Below are 22678 nucleotides of genomic sequence, written 5' to 3' on the forward strand. Positions count from 1 at the left end.
AGCTGTTGATGTACCCAATTTGGGGGTGGGGAAGGAAGAGAATTGCTGCTGCTGCTGCTGCTGCATCCAATGGGGGGGAAAGAGAGCTGCTGCGGCACACAATTGGGGGGGGGGAAGAGAGCTGTTGCTGCACCCAATGGGGAGGGGAAGGAAGAGAAATGCTGCACCCAATGAGAGAGGGGAAGGAAGAGAAATGCTGCACCCAATTGGGAAGGGGAAAGAGAAATGCTGCTTCTGCACCTAATTGGGGAGAGAGAGGGAAGGAAGACCAGGGAAGGGAGAGGAGAGGAAAGATAAATGCCAAGACCATGGGAGGGAGGGAAAGGAAAAGAGATACCAGACCATGAAGGGGGAAGGAAAGGTGTTAGGGCATATGGGGGGAGGAGACAGATGCCAGACCAGGGGAAAGGAAGGAAGGAGGGTGGAAGAGAAAGGAAGGAGAGGAGATGCCAGATAATGGAGGGGGAGGGGTGATGGAAGGAGAGGAGAGAGATGCCAGGGCATGGGGAGAGGGAAGGAAAACTAAGGAGACAAATGCCAGACCAGATGGAAAGGAAGGAACGAAGGTGTCAGAGTAAGGAGGGAGAGGAGAGAGTGCCAGGGCATGGGGGGAGGAGAGGGAAGGAGATAGAGATGCCATACCATGGGGTGGAGTGGGAAGGAAAGAAGATGGCAGAGCATAGGGGAGGGAGTGGAAACAAAATAATGGACAGGGAGTGAAGCTGAATTGAATCAGGTACAAAGAGAAACGGCACAGGATATGCAGTTTATTGAAGGGACATAGAAAGAGGGAAGATGCCATATGGAAGAGAGAGAGGGCAGACAATGGATGGAAAGGGCAGAAAGGGTAGGCAGTGGATAGAAGGGGCAGAGAGAGGGTGGATAGTAGAATCAAGTAGCATTGTAATTGTATTGATAAAAGTTTATAAATAGGAAATGGAAATAAGGTAATTTGGGGGGGGATTAAACCCCTTTCCTCAGGTCAGGATAGGATACTATAACAGCCTATACTGCCTTGAAGAAAGATTTGGCCTCTGAAAGCTAATTGAAAAATAGATTAGTCCAATAAAATGGTATTTTCTTATTTCTCATTATTTGTTTTATTTTTATTTGTTAATTTGTAAAGTGGTGATTGTTATGCATCAGTTTTTTCAAATTCACATCTACTGTCTTTATATTTTGCCCAGTATTAAACATAAGAACATAAGCAGTGCCTTCGCCGCGTCAGACTATAGGTCCATCCTGCCCGGCAGTCCGCTCCCGCGGCAGCCCAAACAGGTCACGACCTGTCTGAATCACCAGAAGGGGCTCCCTTGCCACCTTGGTTTCTCATTGAAGTCCTATCTTCCCATTGAAGTCCTAACCCTCCGGTCTTGCACATGCACGACCTGGTTGGGTTTCTATACCTATTACCTGGTTAGCTTTCTATACTTGTGTTACATCCCAGCTCCTCCCTCAGTATCCCACGATCCCTTTATCCCTCAGGAATCCGTCCAATCCCTGTTTGAATCCCTGTACCGTACTCTGCCTGATCACTTCCTCCAGTAGCGCATTCCAAGTGTCCACGACCCTTTGGGTGAAAAAAAACTTCCTTGCATTTGTTTTGAACCTATCTCCCTTCAGTTTCTCCGAATGCCCCCTCGTACTTGTTGTCCCCTTCAGTCTGAAGAAACTGTCCCTATCCACACTCTCTATGCCCCTCATGATCTTGAAGGTCTCTATCATATCTCCCCTGAGCCTCCTTTTTTCCAGAGAGAAGAGCCCCAGCCTATCCAACCTCTCGGCGTATGGGCAGTGTTCCAGCCCTTTTACCAGTTTCGTTGCTCTCCTTTGGACTCTCAAGTACCGCCATGTCCTTCTTGAGGTGCGGCGACCAATACTGAACGCAGTATTCCAGATGTGGACGCACCATCGCTCGATACAATGGCATGATGACTTCCCGCGTCCTGGTTGTTATGCCCCTCTTTATGATGCCCAGCATCCTGTTGGCTTTTTTCGAGGCTGCTGCGCACTGTGCAGATGGCTTCAGTGATGCATCCAGCAGCACACCCAAGTCTCTCTCAAGTCTGCTGTCTCCCAACAATGCCCCCCCCAATTTGTAGTTGAACAACGGGTTCTTTTTCCCTATATGCATGACCTTGCATTTTTCCACGTTAAAGCGCATTTGCCATTTGTTTGCCCAGTCTTCCAGCTTGTCCAGGTCCCTTTGCAGGTCCTCACACTCCTCCCTGGACCTAACTCTACCGCACAGTTTGGTATCGTCTTCAAATTTTATAACCTCGCACTTTGCCTCCTTTTCCAGGTCATTGATAAATATGTTGAAGAGTAACGGCCCCAGCACCGATCCCTGTGGCACACCGCTTGTGATTCCTCGCCAGTCAGAATATTGGCCCTTCACTCCGACCCTCTGCAGTCTACCCGACAACCAGTGCTTGATCCATCTGTGCACATCCCCTCCCACCCCGTGGTTCCACAGCTTCCTAAGCAGCCTTTCATGTGGCACCTTGTCGAAAGCCTTTTGAAAATCGAGGTAAATGATGTCTATGGGTTCCCCATTGTCCACCCGACTGCTTATTCCCTCAAAGAAGTACAGAAGGTTCGTTAGGCACGACCTTCCCTTACAGAATCCGTGCTGGCTTGTTCTCAGTAGGCCATTCCTCTCGATGTGCTCGCAAATGCCGTCCTTGATCATAGCTTCCACCATCTTCCCTATAATTGAAGTCAGGCTCACCGGCCTGTAGTTCCCGAGGTCACCCCTCGATCCCTTCTTGAAGATAGGTGTGACATTCGCCAATTTCCAGTCCTCTGGTACCTCACCAGTTTTCAAGGATAGGTTGCAAACATGCTGGATTGTGCCCGCTATTTCTTGTCTTAGTTCCTTCAGAACTCTTGGGTGGATCCCGTCCGGGCCCGGTGATTTACCGCATTTTAACCTGTCTATCTGTTTGAGGACATCCTCCTTACTTACCTCTATGTGCTCCAATTTTTCTGCCTGTTCCCCACTCATGAGCTCCTCTGAGTCTGGTATATTAGATGTGTCTTCGCTCGTGAAAACCGACGAGAAGAACGTGTTCAACCTCTCATCTACCTCTTTATCCTCCTTAATCACTCCCTTCCTATCCCCATCGTCCAACGGCCCCACCTCCTCTCTCGCTGGTCGCTTCCCCTTTACGTAACTGAAGAATGCCTTGAAGTTTTTCGCCTCCTTGGCCAGCCCCTCTTCGTATTCCCCTTTCGCTTTTCTAACCTATCGGTGGCATTCCTTTTGGCATTTCCTGTGTGCCTGGTGATTTTCCTCCGTTGGGTCCTTTTTCCATCTCCGGAAGGATACTTTTTTGTCATTTATTGCCCTCTTTACTTCAGTTGACATCCAAACCGGGTCCTTTGATCGCTTGTTCTTGCAGCCTTTCCTGAAACTGGGGACATACATTCTTTGTGCTTCCTGCAGGGTGTCCCTGAATAGGGTCCAGGCGCTTCCCACAATCTCCATCCTAAAGATGTTTCTGAGCTTCCTCCCCACCATTTCCCTCATAGCAACATAGTTCCCTTTCTTGAAGTTGAGCACAGTTGTTGCGGTCCTCCTTACTATGGGTGTCCCCCTTTCTAATGTGAATCTGATCGCGTTGTGATCACTGTTGCCTAGTGGTCCTCCCACTTCTATCCCTCTTGCAGGCCCCCCTAATCCGTTTAGGATGAGGTCAAGAGTAGCACCCCCTCGCGTCGGTTCTTTGACTAGTTGCTCCATGAAGCAGTCCCTCACAGCTTCTACAAATCCTGTTTCCCTAGTGCAGTTGGAGTGACCCGTACTCCAGTCTATTCCCAGGTAGTTGAAGTCCCCCATCACTGTTACACTTCCAGTCCTGCATTCCTGTCTCAGTTCCGCTTCCAAGTCGTGTCCGACTTCTTCTGGCGTACCAGGTAGGCGATAGTACAGCCCCAGTTTTATGCCTGCACCCTTGTTTCCCGGCAATTTGACCCATAGCGATTCCAGCCCCTCTGCCTTCGTTGCCATATCCATCCTGACCGAGTGGATAGAGTCCTTTATATATAGTGCTATGCCTCCCCCCTTCTTGTGGGTCCTGTCCCTCCTGTAGAGCTTGTACCCCGGCAGCGCCACATCCCATTGATTTTCCTCTGTCCACCAGGTTTCTGCAATTCCAATTATATCTAGGTCCTCCCCCTTGGCCACGACTTCTAGTTCACCCATCTTGGCCATGAGGCTTCTTGCATTTGCATATAAGCACCGCAGGTCCCGTAGGTCCCGTCGTTTTTCCTCCACCTCTGCATTTACCTGGGCCGCCTGCCCTTGGATTTCGGGCAGTTCTCCCGTTCCCTGTGCTTCTGCTTTGCCCTCAGCCTTTACCCTCTTAGCTTTCAGCTTCCCCACATTCCCGCCACCCCACTTCCCCGCTTTTCCTCTGGGTTTTCTAGCCCTACCGGCCCCCTCCTGGGCTATCATCCCTTGAGCCTCTGTTTGATCCCCCTCGCCTTGTGGTACCTCTATATTGCCCTCAGCTTTCGCCCTCGTGCCACCCAGTCCCCCTGTGTCTCCATGCCCCTTAGTCTTCTCCCAGCAAGCTCCCTTTACCTGATGTTTCCCTCGCTGTCTGATCATACGATCCTCCGGTCCCTCTGCTTCCTCCCTGCAGTTAGTCCGTTCAGCATCTGTTCTGGATACTGTTGTCCGAAGCGTCAACATCAGATCAGCTGTCGGCTTTCCCCCTCTCCTCAGTTTAAAGCCCTCTCGATCTCCTTCCTCACATTGGCTGCCAGTAGTCTAGTTCCCGCTGTGCTCAGGTGCAGGCCATCCCGCCGGTAGAGCTTGCTTTTTCCCCAGAAGGACGTCCAGTTCCTCACAAAGTGGAAGCCCTCCTCCTGGCACCATCTCCTCAACCATGCATTCACAGCCTGGAGGTCTGCCTGCCTCTTTGCATCTGCTCTCGGTACAGGCAAGATCTCCGAGAATGCTATCCTCCGTGTGCTCCGCTTCAGCTTTCGTCCCAGGACCCTGAACTGGTCAGTCAGTGTGGCCATGCTGAAATTCCTCCGGCTCACATCATTCGTTCCGACATGGATTATTACCGCAGTCTCCTCTGTCTCTGCTCCGTCCAGGATCCTCTCGATCCTATCAGTGATGTCTCGTGTCTTGGACGTGTATTAGGGGACGTGTCACTGTTTCTGTGGTGTTGCATTGTATGCAGAGTCTGGTTTCTTGGCGGTTCAGTTTAAGTTTTGTCTACATATTACTATTTTTATTTGTGATTATTCCATATTGGGCGAGGGTGTATCTTTGTTCTGTGTGTATAAAAAGGATATGTTGGCATTGACTGTACAGGATCAATTGTGCAGGATCTGGATTGTTTAGTTTTATAATGCGTGTGTTGGTGTTCTAGTGCTCACTGTAGTGTTTAAGATGCAGGTAATAATTAGCAATGTATTAAAAACATTTTATTTTTATTTGCTTATAATATCATTTGAAAGCTGCTTGATATTATACAACTTTAATTTAGTTCTTTATAGTAGGGGGAAGGGTCATTAAATCCAGTGGCGTACCTAATATATGACAGCCAGTGCTGATCATTTTTTAACCTCCTCCTCTATATAAAAAAGTTATTTTTAGTAATAATCCATGAGTCACACAACAAGGGTGCACCTAGGAAAAAGCAGCATCTTTAACTAAACTGTTTTGCCCTAGCTCTCACGTTGATCTTTATCTGCTACTTTTTTATTTTGCTGTAGTGCAATCACACAGGTTTCCTTCAAGGCTCAGTAACAAACACCTCTCCATAAATTATGTGGAAGAGGTCTGGAAGTGGGGATCGCATCTATTTCATATCCTCAGTGAGACCTCAGGAAGGAACCTAGTGATCAAAACATTATTAGAGGTGCTGTAGAGCCGTTTCTTGTATGACTGGATGAGCTATATTTATCTTTTTTTTTTGTTGTTTAAATTCATGCAGAAATAAATGGCTAGATTGAACCTAATGACTTCATTAACGCATTTCCCTTTTATAAACCTCTATACCATTTGAAAGATGGCAAATATCTAATTATTCACTTCTAGAATTGGATACTTCTTAAATTTAATAAAAATATTCTGGCACAAGTGCCAAACCTTAAAAAAGGAAGTCATATTGAGCATTGGAAAATAATTAATAATAAACTAATAAATATAGTAAACATTTAATTTTCCCCACCGCCAAATTTCCCCGTCCCGCCCCACCTGGCTACTTTTTCATGCCATCCGGCTGGAAAAAACTTCTGGGGAGAACACTGCACTTTATTCCTGGACAAGTGGGTTGTACTCGCTAGATGACTTATAGGCAGGGCCGGATTTAAATGAAAAGAGGCCCTAGGCTATTCCACTTATGAGTCCCTTTCACCTCCCATTTTTAAGTTTGTAAATTACATGAGAGATAATAAAATACATCATTACTGTGATATATATCAATATGTTAAATGAAACATGTTGTTATTGGTACTAACCTTTATAAAAAATGTGACACGGATAATAAATAAAAAAAAGTCAAGAACACTTATTTGGACATTTATTCTCAGCACCATATATATATTTTTTTTTATAAGCACATAAGCATTGCCTCCGCTGGGTCAGACCAGAGGTCCATCATGCCCAGCAGTCCGCACACGCGGAGGCCCATCATGTCCAGGACCTGTGTAGTAGTCCTCTATCCGTACTCTTCTATCCCCTTTTCTTCAGAAAGTTGCCCAATCCCTTCTTGAACCCCAATACTAACTAGAAACGCCTTCACCGGATCAGACTTTAGGTCCATCTATTTTGGCGACCCGCACACGCAGAGGCCAAGCCAGGTGCTCCCAGATGGAGACCCTGATTACCCATATCCCTCAATGTGATTTGCAAGGAGGTGTGCATCCAACTCATGCTTGAAACCCAGAATGGTAGTCTCAGTCACCACCTCCTCTGGGAGAGCATTCCAAGCGTTCACCACTCGCTGTGTGAAATAGAATTTCCTGACATTTGTCCTGAGCCTGCTGCCCCTCAGCCTCAGTCCATGACCTCTTGTCTGTGTCACTTTTGACAATTCAAATCCATTCAGTATTTTATAAGTCTCAATCATATCTCCTCGCAGTCTCCTCCTCCCGAGGGTGAACAGTCCCAGTCCTTCGAGTTGTTCTTTGCAGCTCAAATTTTCCATACCTTTTACTAGCTTCGTGGCTCGCCTCTGCACCCTTTCCAGCAGGGTTATATCCTTTTTTAGGTATGGAGACCAGTGTTGGACACAGTACTCCAAGTGTGGTCTGACCATTGCTCTGTAAAGTGGCATTATAACGGCCGCCGATCTACTCGTGATCCCCTTCTTTATCATACCTAACATTCTGTTTGCTTTCTTTGCCGCCGCCGCACATTGAGCCGACGGCTTCAGGTTCCTGTCTATCAGTACCCCCAGGTCCCTTTCTTGATCAGATTTGGCCAATGTTACACCTAACATTTTATATTCATGTTCCTTATTTTTCTTACCCAGGTGCATCACCTTGCATTTGTCTATGTTAAACCTCATTTGCCACTTTTCCGCCCATTCCTCCAGCTGATTTAGATCCTTCTGGAGATCTTCACTTTCTTTTTGTGACCCAACTGCCTGACATAGTTTTGTATCATCTGCAAACTTGATTATAATACTTGTTGTTTCCTCTTCAAGGTCATTTATGAAGATATTGAATAAGATGGGCCCAAGAACCGAGCCCTGGAGCATGCCGCTAGTCACCTTCTCCCAGTCCGAGAATTTCCCATTTATGCTTACCCTCTGCAATCTATTCTCTAGCCATTTGCCTATCCATCTAAGTACGTCCCCTTCAATTCCATGGCTTAGTAGTTTCCTTATAAGCCTTGTGTGCGGGACCTTGTCGAATGCTTTCTGGAAGTCCAAGTAAATTATATCCACCGGGTCTCCGTTGTCGATTAGTTTGTTCACCTTCTTGAAAAATTGAAGTAAATTCGTCAAACATGACTTCCCCTTCCTGAAGCCATGCTGACTAGCTCTCATCAGGTCATGATTCTCCAGGTGTTGCACTATGCTATCCTTGATTAGTGCTTCAACCATCTTCCCAGGAACCGACGTAAGACTGACAGGTCTATAATTGCCTAGTTCTCCTCTTGATCCTTTTTTGAAGATTGGGATGACATTCGCTATCTTCCAGTCATCAGGTATCAGGTATATATAGTACTTGTAACAATAACTAATCAAACATAACACACAACATTGCCCCTTCCTATGTCCATAGTGCCCCAGTGCATCCTTCCTCACCTCACCCCCCCCTCCCTTGCCCGCCTGCCTCCCATCCCCCTTCCTCACTCCCCGCGGGGCTGGGCTTTGCCCAGCTGTTTCCGGACTGACGTCTTTCCCTCCCTGATCCTCCTCCCAGGGCGAGAAAAAGAAAGGGAGAAGCCGAGTCGGTGCCCCGTTGCGGCCGGAGCCGGTTCCAATCCCGAAGTGTAGAATTTCTCCTTATTTTCGGTTCAGTGTTTTAGTGTTCACTGTTTTTAGAATAGTGTAATTTTAATTTTGCTAACAATTTGAATGTAGGCCCCTCTTGATCTTGAGGCCATAGAAAAATCCGGCCCTGCTTATAGGAAGCCTCAATTATTCAGTCTTTAGCCCCTCCCCTCTTATCTTAGAACTACCTCTAAGGAAACCAGTTTTTTTCCACAGAGGAAGCTTGCCTTTTCTGCTTGTGTTAATTTTTTTCTTAAAATCAGTATTTTTCTTTGTGAGTCATGCCTTAGTGATGCAGAGATTCACCGTGGGGGATAGCTCTGGCTATGGGACATCACAGACTTTGTGGAAAGTCTCTTTTTAGGGGGTTGGCTGTTCTGCAGTGGACCCCTTGGAGGGCTACATCTGCAATTGCTGTTCAGCTCAGGGACGTATCCCTTGGGAGCTTGCTCACCCTCGGTTCATCCGCTAGTGGGTTTGAGCGCAGGCTGAGTGCTTCTGTGGACATGCGCCCGGGTCGCGTCTGCGCTGGTGTCCTGTGTCCTGTTCTCTCATGAGTGATGAGAAGCTGCAGGCCATCCTGATATGTCAAGATGTTCACAGACATATTCCAAGATGGCCGCAGTACAGAAGTGTGAGAGGAACGCATCTGAACCGTTCCACTCAGAACTTTTTTTTCTTCTTTTTACTGACGGCTCGTGTGGCCTACCTTCACCGATGCTGAAGAGGAGAGGCAGGAGTGCCACTAGTGCCTCGTGGCGCCCCCAATGTGCCGACCTTTGGCAATATTGAAGAGTTGTTGCGGCAGATGCAGGTAGCTGCAGTTGCGATGCCGGAAGCCAGCCCGCTGAGGGCGCCTGGACACAGCGAGACCAGAGTCGCTTCTCCTGGGCTGGACACCACGCTCAGCCCCAACGTGAGAGCCCCACCCCCGCAACCCCGAGTTACCAGCTCTCCAGGGGAAGAGGAAACCCCGGAGATGGGGGAAGGAACTTTCCTCTGAGGCGAGAAGTTCACCATCGGAGAGTTTGGAGACAGAGCCCCTGGTACAGGGTGTCTCTGTAGGAGAAACCGGGGAAGATTCAGCTACCGAAGGTGAAGATAATCAGTTGGAGCAAAGCCAAGAATTAGCTTCCTCAGATGGTGAGCATTTCTATACTCAGGAAAGGCTTTTAATTTTGGATAAGCCAGCACAAGTGACTCAAACTTTACAAAGACTATTAGTCCCAATCTCCAATACATTGAAGCAAAATCGATTCAACATACTAAAGAGCTTAAGACCTTAAAAGAGGATCTGACAGTTTCAAAATCCTCAGTCCAAAAGCTTGACCAGGACTTGTCATCAATTAAGCAAGTGCAACAGTCCCTAGTTAAAGATCAAGTGAATCTTAGGAAGAAGTTAGAAACACCTGAGAACAATGCACGGAATAATAATTTGAGACTAATTAATTTTCCAAGATTAACAATGGTAACTCCTAGGGAAATGCTTAGGAGATACCTGGTGGAAATTCTACAAGATCCAGAGGAAACTTTGCCACCTTTTTCCCAAGTGTATTATTTGCCTAACAAAGGAGGGAACCAATTACAGACAAAGTTGACTGATCAAGCGTTATTAAATGTTTCGGAAATTTTGGAAACGTCAGACAGAGATATTGCTATATCATCCATGAGGATATTAACAGTAGCTCTTTCAATTGATAAAATGTGGTTATTGAGGCTTTTCTTTAAAAACAAACAGAAAGAGTTTCTTGATGTAAAATTCAAATGTTTCCTGATCTTTCACGAGAAACTCAAAAGTGTCGTAGAGAATTTCTTCTCCTGAGACCAGGAGTCACTTCACTGGGGGCAACATTCTATTTGAGACATCCTTGCAAGTGTATTATTTGCCACCGTTCAGTTAAATATGTTTTCTTTGAACCCCAACAATTAAGTGCTTTTTTGGCAAAGTCCCGACTAGATGAAGGAAAATCAAATGCTCAATAGTTAATGAAGTTGCTCCTACCTCAACACTATCTGTACTTCATCTTGCTATATTGTTCTATTTTCCCCTTTATTTTTTGTCTATATGTAATCTTGGAATCCTAGGTCGAAGACTTGAACGATTAAGTCAAATTTTTCTTAGTTTTTAATTTTTTTTTGTAAATTGTATTAAGGTATGATTTACACTTTATGAAGCTGTATTCAGACTAACTTTCTGTACAAGTGTTTGTTTACTTGGTATGTAATAATGAAAAATTATAAATAAATACATTTTTTAAAAAAGATGTTCACAGACATCTGAGACGTGCCAGAGGGTCCCCTGAACAGCTCCAGGGCCATGTCTAGACTTTATCCAATGGTGGCCACCTTCAACTAGTGTTTTGCATCCCCTGAAGGTGAATTCATTGGTGGCACAGGTCACTAAGTACACTTCTCAGCCTAGCGATGGTGGCATCATGCTCAAGGATACACAGGCCAACAGGGTAGATTTTGTCCTCAAGTTGAGGAAGGGAAGGGAAGAAAGTCCTGTGCAGGAAAGCCCAGGTGAAGACCACTGGAAGACCCCCAAGCATCCCCACTATAGCAGAAACAGGCCAAATGCAGTTAAAGACATAAAATGGCTGCTGAAAAGACTAAAATGGTCAAAGACACACTTTGACTAGAAACTGTCAGCTCTGCAAAGGCTGTCAGATCCGGAAGGCACACTTCTGCTTTTTCTGAGAAGAGCAAGCTCAAACAGAAGGCAGAGCTGGAAATTCTTGTGAAAAGCTACCCTCCATCCAAGCCAGGATGGACAGTGGTTGAAAGAACCACAAGAAAAGGGAGGTGAAACTTAAGAAAATTAACCACAGAGCTGTTAGGCCCAGGTGTTCAAAAGAGGAACTTGTTATATTAACAGGACATTTATATGGGGAAATAGAATAGACCTAGACACACAGTATCACTCAAAAATGTTAACCAGTCAATAGATTAATAAGTAAGATAATGGATATGATTAACCAATGAAAATGCGAAATGTAACATGCACCAACGTGGGCCAGAGCTGTCAGAATCATATAAAAGAAAGCTCCTTGAACCATGGTTTCAGAACTGATCTGAAGTTCTCCAGCAGTCTGGCCAGCCTGGTGTATGCTCTATTACTCTGTATGATTCATTCTTGTAAGCTAAGGCTGATTTATTATTAAATTGATATTACTCTAACCAGCATAAAGAGAGTCAAGTGGTCTGTCAGTGGAGGCCGAATCAGCCGGATCTTCAAAGTGCCTCTTCGAATTGGTTGTGGCCAGGCGTAAGGCAGCAGTGGCCTCTTCATTTGTGGCCAGAGCTTGTCATTCTAAGCTCCACCATGATCCAGATACTATTATGATCCAGGATCTTGCTTTTCTGAACTCTTGTGTGAATTATATGGCAGATGCTCTGTATGACATTTTCAAGGTCTTCAGTAAGCTCTCCGCCTATTCCATTTCAGCACTCAGGACGTTGTGGATCTGGAAGTGGTCTGGGGTCTCCTCTTCTAAGTGACCCTGAGAAAGAGGGCCATTGCTGTTCGGCAAGTGTGAAGGAAGCCAAGTTGGATAATCAGCAATAGTCTTCCTGGGGATTGGAGCACTCTAGCTATCATCCCTCCAGTCACTCGCATCAGTAGTTTGCGGGTTCTACAGGGCATCGCTCTGCCCCATCAGGCAGGCAGAGTTTCGGGGGTTTCTGGCATCAGCAGCCATCCGGGAGCTGTACTGCGGCACCTCCCAAGAAGCAAGTCTGACACCAGGCATCATGCCACTCCCACAAGGATTGGGCTTTGGTTTTCAGAGTTTCTAGTGGAATGCCAGGCACATTACTTCAGACCAGTGGGTCCTGGAGGTCCTCTGGGACGGCTATATGCTGTAATTCTGTCCTCTGCCTGAATTTTTCCTGGATTCCCCTTCCGGGAGACTGGAAATAGGGGCCTGGGTAGCAGCCACAGTGCAAAGGCTGCTGGACATTGCGATTATAGAGCCCATTCCAGAATCGGACCCAGGCTCCAACAGATACTCAATATGATTTATCGTGCCAAAGAGGGGCTCCAAGACTGGTAGCCAGTCCTGAACCGCAAAGCTCTCATGATGCCTTTTTATCCGGATGGAAACAGTGCGTTCAGTGGCTTCGTGGGAATTCTTAGGATTAGGTTCTTACCTTTGCTAATCTTCTTTCTTTTAACTCCATACTTTATTCCTGGAACCCGCCCGGGACATTGCTGATTTGCCAGTCATCTGCCTTGACCAGTACTGGTAAGCTGAATTTCTGATTTTCTGATCAGCCTTTCAAAGTATGCCATCTGATATGTTTAGCACTTTACCTTTGGGTTCCTAGTTCTAGCGCCCCATTTCGTCAGTGCAGCTTGTGTCATCCTATAGCACTGTTTTTGATCATTCATGTTGATATTGTTCATGATTGTTTCAGTGTTCTAGTTCTGAACAGATTAGACTTACTTGTCGGGCAGTTTCCCTGTTCCCCTCCTCTTGTCTTTGTCCTTTCAGGTATGGCTGTGTGCTTAAGCCCTCTTACCTTAGGGTTTCCCTGGAGGCAGTCCTAAGGTAAGAGGGGAGGGCTGAACTCTGGCGAGTATGGATACACAACCCACTTGTCCAAGATTAAAGTGTGGATGTACAAGAAAGAAGATTAGCAAAGGTAAGAACCTAATCTTTAGTTGCAATCACACCTGTGAGTCTAACTTAATAACAGAAGACTCAGCTTTAGACATCAGTTTCTCCCAGCTTTACTGCAGACTCTTTGGAGAACACAGATACCTTGTCTATTAAAATCTCTGAAGCATCCTCAGGTTACAAAGGCAGATGGGAGCCCAGGACAAAGAAAAAGTAGATATTGGTATTATACACCAGCAGATTATTCACATCTCAGGTTCATATTGGTGGTAATGATTTACTTTTGTATCTGATGAATGTCTCATCTGGGGACAGGATACAGGCTGCAAAAGGATATCAAGAAATAACCAAATTAAAATGGAAAAGAAATCCATACTGCAATAGTTAAAGATAATCTCTGAAATGCTGATTCTTTGCTGGAAAGCTCCCTCTGGAGAGGGATGTGGGAAAATGATTTTGCCTTCCTGCCCTTTCTCCAAGCTCATATCAGTCTGAACATACTTGATGTGTTTGTTTCCCCTTATTCCAGATGTTCTGGGTGTGAACAAGGAGACCTGCATGTTGTATAAGGGATGAAATGAGGGTGATAATACACTGAACAATTTAGAGTAGGAATTAGACTATAAAGATGAGTAAAGAGGGTTTAAGTTACTTTTATGAAGTATACAAATTTTTAGAAGATTAATTAATGCAATTTTCTTATCCCAGGAACAGGTTCTCCAACCTTCACCCCTAAGATTATATCCTACATCGAACGAGGGGAAGAGCCGTACATCAGGGGTGAGCCTGGGTCAGAGGAAAGAGAAACTGGGAACAGCAGCTGCTCAGGTGAGTGCAGTAATAAGAAGGACTGGGGTAAAAATGCCTTCTTTAGACATCTGTAGGGTAAGTCCTGGAAAGGTGGAGGGAAGGTGTTTATCTGTAACTTCACATGTGAGAAATCATGAAGCTCAAAACCGTGTCGTGAGGGAGTCAGAAGGAAGGTGTGTTTTGTGGTGCCAGATCCTGGGCTGTGACTGTTGTGAGCTTTGCTGTGTACTGGATCTGTGTGCAGAAGCAGCAAGGTCTCTGGATGTTGTCCAGCTGGCTGCATAATTGTGAACCCCTAAATGTGTCATTTTAACACATCACTTAGTGTAATATTTGTCTCTTTCTCCTCAGTGTGACTTAGGTACCCTTTCTTCACTTAATTGATTTATACAAAGTTAACCTAATTATGCTCAGTAAACCTTTCCATATCAGTATTCCAGACAGTTTCCAGATCACAACCAGGATAAATTTAGGAGACCCTTTTTGCTGTCAGTAGGTGGTCACCTGGTTCTCTTCTGAATATTTCTGGTAAATCCCAGTTCCACTCAAACTCCCACAGCCTGGACTATTCCAGCTGTATCCAGATAATGCTGAGGTGGTGTGTCCATATTTTTAGTGGCATTAACTGGATAAGTACTGCTGGAATTCAAGTTTAATAAATCTTGATATATCACACAGTGAGGGACCTTTCTAGGCGGTTTACAATAGTGCTTAAAAATCACTCAGAAAATACGAAAGGAAGTATATCTGGGAATAGCAAAGAGAATGCATTTTAGATCATTCATAACCAAGTCCATTCGCCAAGTAGGCATCGTAGAGAGAAGTTATTGGTCAAAGTTATCCTCAAATAGGTAGGTGTTGAGACCTGATTTGAATCTAGTGTGTGATTCTTCAATCGAAGAGTTTAGGGAAGTGCATTCCAGTGAGTCGGTTTAATTATGCAGAAGATTCATGACCATGTAGAGCGGTCATAGATGTTGTGAAATGAGGTTATAACAAGTAGATTTGAGTTAGCTGAGCAAAGAGTCCGACGTGGGAATTAGCAGTCAAGGGGCATGGGAGGGGCATGAACTTGGGATAAAGGAAAGAAGAAAGGAGGGAGTGGGTCACGAACTAGGGACCTAGGATGGAGGGAGGGAAAGAGATACTGAGGTGGGGGGAGGGAATAGAAAGGGAGAATTGTTGGGCATGGGAAAGATGGGGCACATGGGGAATGAAAGAAAGAGAGGAGAAGGAGGTAAAGATGCATATGGCAGAGAACGATGAGAGGGAGAAATGTTTGATATGATGGTGGAGAGTAGTGCTGCCCGATTCAGGAAAAAAAAATTTCGATTCGCGGCAGAGAGAAGGCATCTCGGAAGACCCGATGGCAGCTTGCAAAGATCGCTAGCACTAGCGATCTTATCCAGGCTGCTGAAATGAGGAAAATTGATGCCGGGAGGCCAGGGGGGAAGCCGGACAGAAGCACTTCCTGACTGATACTCTCCACTCACCCTCTAAAGCAGGAGTGGCAGCGGCTGGCCAGCAAGAGGCAGCGCTGCCGATCCTGCTTTAGGGGGCGAGGGGGGGGAGGGTCAGTCGCCGAATCGTGAGGCCAATTTTTTTTTTTTTTCTTTGTATTTGAATCGATTCGAACTGATTCACCCGAAATGAATTGGGCAGCACTAGGGGAGACAAATGGGACAAATTGAAAGGGATGCAAGGGGGGGGGGAATGTTGGACATAGTGGTAGAGGGAAAATAAGAACAGCATTCCTGCTCAGACCAATGGTCTATCAAGCTCAGTAGCCTGTCCTCACTGTGGCAAATCCAGGTGCCTAGTACCTGGCCAAAATCCAAGGACTAGCAACATTCCATGCTACCGTTCCAGGACAAACAGTGGCTTCCCCCATTTCTTTCTCAATAACAGACTATGGACTTTTCCTCCAGGAACTTGTCCAAACCTTTCTTAAAACCAGTTACACTATCCATTCTTACCACATCCCCTGGAAACGCGTTCCAGACCTTAACTATTCTCCAAGTGAAAAAAATTTCTTCCAATTGGTTTTAAAGGTATTTCTCTGTAACTTCATCGAGTGTCCCCTAGTCTTTGTATTTTTTGACGGAGTGAAAAATCGTTCCACTAGTGAGTACTACCCACTCAGGATTTAGTAGACTTCAATCATATCTCCCCTCAACCATCTCTTTTCCAAGCTGAAAAGCCCTAACCATTTTAGCCTTTCCTCATACGAGAGGAGTTCCATCCTCTTTACCATCGTGGTTGATCTTCTTTGAACCTTTTCCAGCACCACAATATCTTTCTTGAGATAAGGAGACCAGAATTGAACGCAGTACTCCAGATGAGGTCACACCATGGAGCGATACGGGGCATTTATAACATTCTTAGTCTTGTTAACTATCCCTTTTTTAATAATTCCTAGCATCCCGTTTGCTTTTTGGTCGCTGCCGTACATTGGGTGGAAGGTTTAATTGTATTGTCTATGATGATACCTAGATCCTTTTCTTGGGCCCTAATCCTCAAGATGGACCCTAGCATCCGGTAACTGTGATTCAGGTTATTCTTCCCAATATGCATCACTTTGCATTTTTCCACATTAAATTTCATCCGCCATTTAGACGCCCAGTCTTCCAAGTTCCTTGAATGGTGGCAGGAGCGACAAGGGGATCATCTGGCAGGCCATTTGGTCGCATTGTAATGCCTAGGAGTAGAGCTGCGACCTAGGGGGAGCATTGAAGTGGATGCCGTGAAGGGTATCGAGAGGACTGTCAAGAGTCAGAAGATACAGTCCTGTACACTAATGACGATGTGGTCAAAGACGCAGGAAATAGGCACATGTTATCGACGCCTTCATTAAGCGTGTGTAACGCATATGCGGCAGTCAGTTGAGGCTAGTGGCGTGATGACAGTATGACTACAGTAGCCCACCAAGCCCGTTCCACAGCAGCATATTCAGATGATCTTGGAGGCAAGCGCCTGTTGGCTGCATAGAATGCACTTGCTGCTATGAAGATGGCCTTTGGACGGTAGGTACAACAAATTTTGCTCGTTGCTGCACAGATAGTGGAACTGGTGCCTGTGAGGTAGTCAACACAGCATGTGCTTGTGCTGAGGAATCCATTCATTGCTTCTTTGCAGGAGAAGATGGTTGCGTTGAAGCAGCATTTGCAGGGGAACAGTGCTTATGCTTCTTAACTTTCTTACCTGATTCCCCCAATGGCGGCAGCGCTGAGGTACAGCGGGATGCTGACATCAATGGCCCTGGAGTTGGGATGGAAAGAGCAGCCTCAGCATTGGAATTGACCTTCAACAAGGCCTTGTGAAAAACTGACCCAACTAAAAAAAGAAAAAATTTGATCAGGAGCTAAACGACCGCCAGAGAAAAACCACCAACTCGAGTTTCCTCAGAGAGGAGGAGGAGGCTAGTAGGCCGAGGTCCAAAAGCTCGCCTTTTGTTAATACTGACAAATAAAATAAATGAAAAGTAAATATATTATGGGAAGGCATAAAACATATGCAACTAATATTAGAAAATAAATGCGTATAATACACATATATTAAAAATGCATAAGAACATAAGAATAGCCTTACTGGGTCAGACCAATGGTCCATCAAGCCCAGTAGCTCGTCCTCACCTGGCCAAAACCCAAAGAGTAGCAACATTCCATGCTACCGATCCAAGGCAAGCAGTGGCTTCTCCCATGTTTGTCTCAAGATGTTTTCTCTACTCTGCGGAAAACAAAGAACTGATGGTCCCATGAGCTGGCAACAGGTGGGAAGGCACCAGTGTATGCACGGCAAGGACAGTCTTTTGATTTCTTAAACTGACAGTTCACTTTTGATGGCCCTGCCGGGTACCATGGATGATGTCATAGAAACATAGAGTGACGGCAGAAAAGGGTCAACGGCCCAACAAGTCTGCCCACTCAAGAACCCTCCCTCCTCAAGAATCCATCTTTTAAGCATTCCTCTGGAGCGACCCCACCAGACAGTCCCATCGTCCCTTGAAGTCAAGCGTGGTACTGGCTTCAACTACCTGATGTGGAAGATCATTCCATCGATCAATTACCCTTTCGGTGAAGAAGTATTTCCTGGTGTCCCCATGAAATCTTCCCCCCCTGAGTTTTAGCGGGTGCCCTCTTGTCGCCATGAGACCTGCAGGATAAAAGATTTCTTCCTCCACCTCAATGCGACCCGTGACATATTTAAATGTTTCTATCATGTCCTCCCTTTCTCTGCGCTCTTCGAGAGAATATAAGCGCAGCCTGTTCAGACGTTCTTCATATGGGAGATCCTTGAGTCCTGAAACCATCCTAGTGGCCATTCGCTGAATCGACTCCATTCTCTTCACTTCCTTTTGATAATGTGGCCTCCAAACACTGTACTCCAGGTGAGGTCTCACCATGGATCTGTATAACAGCAGTATAACTTCAGGCTTTTGGCTGATAAAGCTTCTTCTAATGCATCCCAGCATTTGTCTAGCCTTTGCTGATGCTTTTCTCCACCTGATTGGCAACTTTTATATCATCCCGGATGATTACTCCCAAGTCCCGTTCTGCTGCAGTTCTTGTTAGGTTTTCACCATTCAGGGTGTACGTTCTGCATGGATTTCCGTTACCATGGTGCATTACCTTACATTTTTTGGCATTAAAATTCAGTTGTCACCCACATGTGAGAATATCTGCCTGCTTGGCCTAGGATATTATAATATATTCTCTTTCTTCAGAGCTCTTCTCTCTAATTCTATTCCGTGTGCCAGATGTTAATTGTCACTCCGTGTAATTTTCATGCTAAAATGGCAGTTACGTGCCACAACGGAGGTGACATGGCAGGAGTCCTTGTAAATGCTCTTAGGTGCTATTCCTTAAGGTAATGCTTAAGAGCTATTGCACGTAGATAGGAGGGGGTGGTGTGCAAATAGGTGAGCACCGAGTGGGTTATAGGTGATTCCTATGCCTACAAGCAAAAACTATAAATTACTGTTGAGCACTCGGATTTTTGGCACCTTTACAAAATTGACTCTAGAGATAAATAGTTTGCAAATAGGAAACTGACTAATTCTCAATCCACACATGGGAACTCCTGGTGTGATACAACCTATCTTTCTCTTATTATATTCTGGCTTTATCGTAGAAATCACTGATATTTTCTAACTCATGAGAAATACCTTCTGTTTATATCCAGCAGATCATCAGATCCAACATGAATGGAAGAGAATAAAGAATCGAGGAGAAGATCCGGTAAAAATGGAACAAATCCAAACACAGTTAGAAAATATCAGTGAGAATATTTCCCAGAGACCTGAGAAGATTAATGCAAAGAATTGTAAGCAGGAATCAAAGGAACAGAAACACCCTACAGGAGACACAATAGATGGAGTCACTCAGTGTGAGAGACACAACAGGGATCTCAGTAACGTTCCTGAGAACAAGATACACCTAGCAGAGAGACACTTCCAAATTAATAATAGTGATAAAATGACTTCTGCATTGCTCAATTGCAAGAGGAAAGGAAAAAAACACCAGAAAGAACTCCAAATGCACAAAAGGGATCATAAAAATGAGAAAATATTTATATGTACTGAGTGTAATCAAAGCTTCACTCGGCTTTCAAATCTAAAAAAACACCAAATGATCCACACAGGGTACAAACCAAATAAATGTACTGTGTGTAATAAAAGCTTCAGTCAGCTTTCAGTTCTAAAAAGACACCAGAGGATCCATACAGATCACAAACCATTTACATGTACTGAGTGTAATAAAAGCTTCAATTGGCTTTCAAATCTAAAAATTCACAAAATGATCCACACAGGAGACAAGCCATTTACATGTACTGAGTGTAATAAAAGTTTCATTTGGCTTAGAGATCTAAAAATTCACCAGAGGTTCCACACAGGAGACAAGCCATTTACATGTACTGAGTGTAATAAAAGTTTCATTTCGCTTAGATATCTAAAAATTCACCAGAGGTTCCACACAGGAGACAAGCCATTTACATGTACTGAGTGTAATAAAAGCTTTACTCAGCTTTCAGATCTAAAAAGACACCAGAGGATCCACACAGATCACAAACCATTTATATGTACTGAGTGTAATAAAATATTCACTCAACATTCAGCTCTAAAAAGACACCAGAGGATCCACACAGATCACAAACCATTTATATGTACTGAGTGTAATAAAAGATTCACTCAACATTCAGCTCTAAAAAGACACCAGAGGATCCACACAGATCACAAACCATTTACATGTACTGAGTGTAATAAAAGTTTCATTTGGCTTAGCGATTTAAAAATTCACCAGAGGATCCACACAGGAGACAAACCATTTACATGTACTGAGTGTAATAAAAGATTCACTCAACATTCTCATCTAAAAAGGCACCAGAGGATCCACACAGATCACAAACCATTTATATGTACTGAGTGTAATAAAAGATTCACTCAACATTCTCATCTAAAAATGCACCAGAGGATCCACACAGGAGACAAACCATATAAATGTACTGTGTGTAATAAAAGCTTCACTCAGCTTTCATGTCTAAAAAGACACCAGAGCATCCACACTGATCACAAACCATTTACATGTACTGAATGTAATAAAAGCTTCAATCGCTTTTCAAGTCTAAAAAGTCATAAAATGATCCACACAGGATACAAACGATTTACATGTCCTGAGTGTAATAAAAGCTTCAACCGCCTTTCAAATCTAAAAGGACACCAGAAGATCCACACAGGGTACTGAGATGGTGCAGTCTTGCATGAATATTGCAAATAGTAGGGTGTGGCTGAGACCTTTCCAGGACTGGATACAAAGGCCCCAATTCTGCAAACTGCGCCTAACGTTAGGCGTGGTTTAGACGTCCAATTTAAGTGGTTAATGAGTGATTTAAGGGTCTTAACAAGCGTTAATTGGGACTTAGACGGAGTTAGGCGTCAGGTAGGCGTTCTCAGAATATAGACACATGGCAGACGCAAGTTTTTTGAAAAGTCGCATCCAAATATGTAGACGGTGTAACGGCGTAACGTGGGCGTGGTTAAGGCTAGGTACCATATAGTCGCTAGTTGGGCGGCAGACCGCATCTAAACATCGCGGAAATTATAGGTGACTGAAAAGCTGGTCTAAGTATGGTTTCTGCTTGGGCTGAATGCGAGTTTCTGTGGGTGGAACATAGACGTGCTTTGGGCTTCTGAAATGATATTTTCTACATAGACTTCAGGAATCTTTTTTTTCCTCTTTTTCCCCCTCCTAATAGATTTAATAAGCCACCATATCAATAGGGAACATCAATACAAACATATTGCATGCATAACATAGAACTTTTCTGCCGAAACAGCAATATGATTTACTAATTACAGCACCTTTGGCTTTCCTGCTTAAAAAGAACCCCTTTTTTTCTCACCAAACTGTGCTGCAATCAGCTCTAGTTTGAAAGCAAAGAAAGAACATGAAAAAGATATAAATATTGCACACATTACTTCATTTCTCAAAGCTTTAAAATAGAAAAAACAGATACAGACCTTAACATGCATTTTCCCTCATTGAAAAATGGAGCTGTGCAGTTGGGGAACTACCATGTTTGATCAAGGAGTTGACTTGAGAGATTGACTGTGACTTCACATCCTGAGGCAGCTTATAATTAGCGAAACACTGGCCACCATCGATGTGCAGTGTCTTTCTGTTTACTCAATAAGATTTGGCTTTTCAATTCATTTTCAGATAACAGGGGTCCCAATATAAGGCGGAATAAATCTCCCTTGCATTGCACAAGGCTTTTTTTCTATTTGAAATATTATTGAGGAGGTTTTTTATGCCAGTGACTTTACTACACCCTGTAAAACTCCACCTGTTTTCAACCTGAGTTTCTTGGTTTGGTGGAGGGGGGGATCTGAGGCTTTTTCCTCCTCTTAATAATTTTCATAAAAGAAGCGTTGTTGAAATGCGAATTGTGGGTTTTTCTGCCTTACTTGGAACCCTATGCCTGTGGAATGTTAGTACTTCTCCTGGTGGGCTCTGTTGATCTCTCATGAGTAGTTGTGCTGTGCTGAAAACCAGGTCGAAAGTGTAGTGGAATTGCAGTGATTAGAGCTACAGCCTTAGCAACTTGAGGTTGTGGGTTCGAATCCTGCACTGCTCCTTGTGACCCTGGGCAAGTCACTTAATCCTATTGCCCTAGGTACATTAGTTAGAGTGGAAGCCCACCGGGACAGTTAGGGAAAAATGCTTGAATGCCTGAATAATTTGTAATCCGCATAGAATTGTAGGATATGCGGAATATAAATTATAATAAATAAATAAAGTTAATGTATATATAAACATGGATAAAACCCCTAAAGGATAGTTAACAAAAGATCAGGAAATTATATTAGAGAGAGAGGAATCAGAAAATAATATATATATAATTGTTTAATTTGCTGGTTAAGCAGGATCTAGGAAAGACTTTAGTGCACTGATATTTGTGGAAGATAAGGTGAAAATTCTGAGTTTCAGCCTTTTGCCTTTTCTTTGTTAAACTAGAGATTGATTAACAGGGCCTCTGACCTCTAACCTAGTTGCTATAGAGACAGAATTCAGTTTCTCACCTTTCACTGCTCTGTGTTTATAAACCTTCTTTTTGTGCTTTTATAATCATTAAGTTAACAAAAAGTTTTCTTACAAGAATTATATGGACTGAGTGTATGAAATGAATGTCTTGGAGCTCCAAGAAGTGAAGGGTGACTGGCTGGCATGTGTATGGGTGAGATTCAAATAGGATGATGTTCTAAAAAATTATAGATAC

At 44.4% G+C, this 22678-nt stretch overlaps 1 protein-coding gene across 1 annotated transcript in view; it reads left to right on the top strand.

The window, feature by feature from the left end:
• LOC117354970 (gastrula zinc finger protein XlCGF26.1-like) overlaps positions 1 to 22678 on the top strand; it is a 61356-nt gene that overhangs the window by 15643 nt on the left and 23035 nt on the right. Inside the window, exon 3 of the mRNA XM_033932926.1 lies at positions 13802 to 13921. Coding sequence (XP_033788817.1) covers positions 13802 to 13921 — 120 coding nt within the window. The remainder of the gene's footprint in view (positions 1 to 13801; positions 13922 to 22678) is intronic.

This window comes from Geotrypetes seraphini, chromosome 2 (genome assembly GCF_902459505.1).
Source record: "Geotrypetes seraphini chromosome 2, aGeoSer1.1, whole genome shotgun sequence".
Lineage (NCBI taxonomy): Eukaryota > Metazoa > Chordata > Amphibia > Gymnophiona > Dermophiidae > Geotrypetes > Geotrypetes seraphini.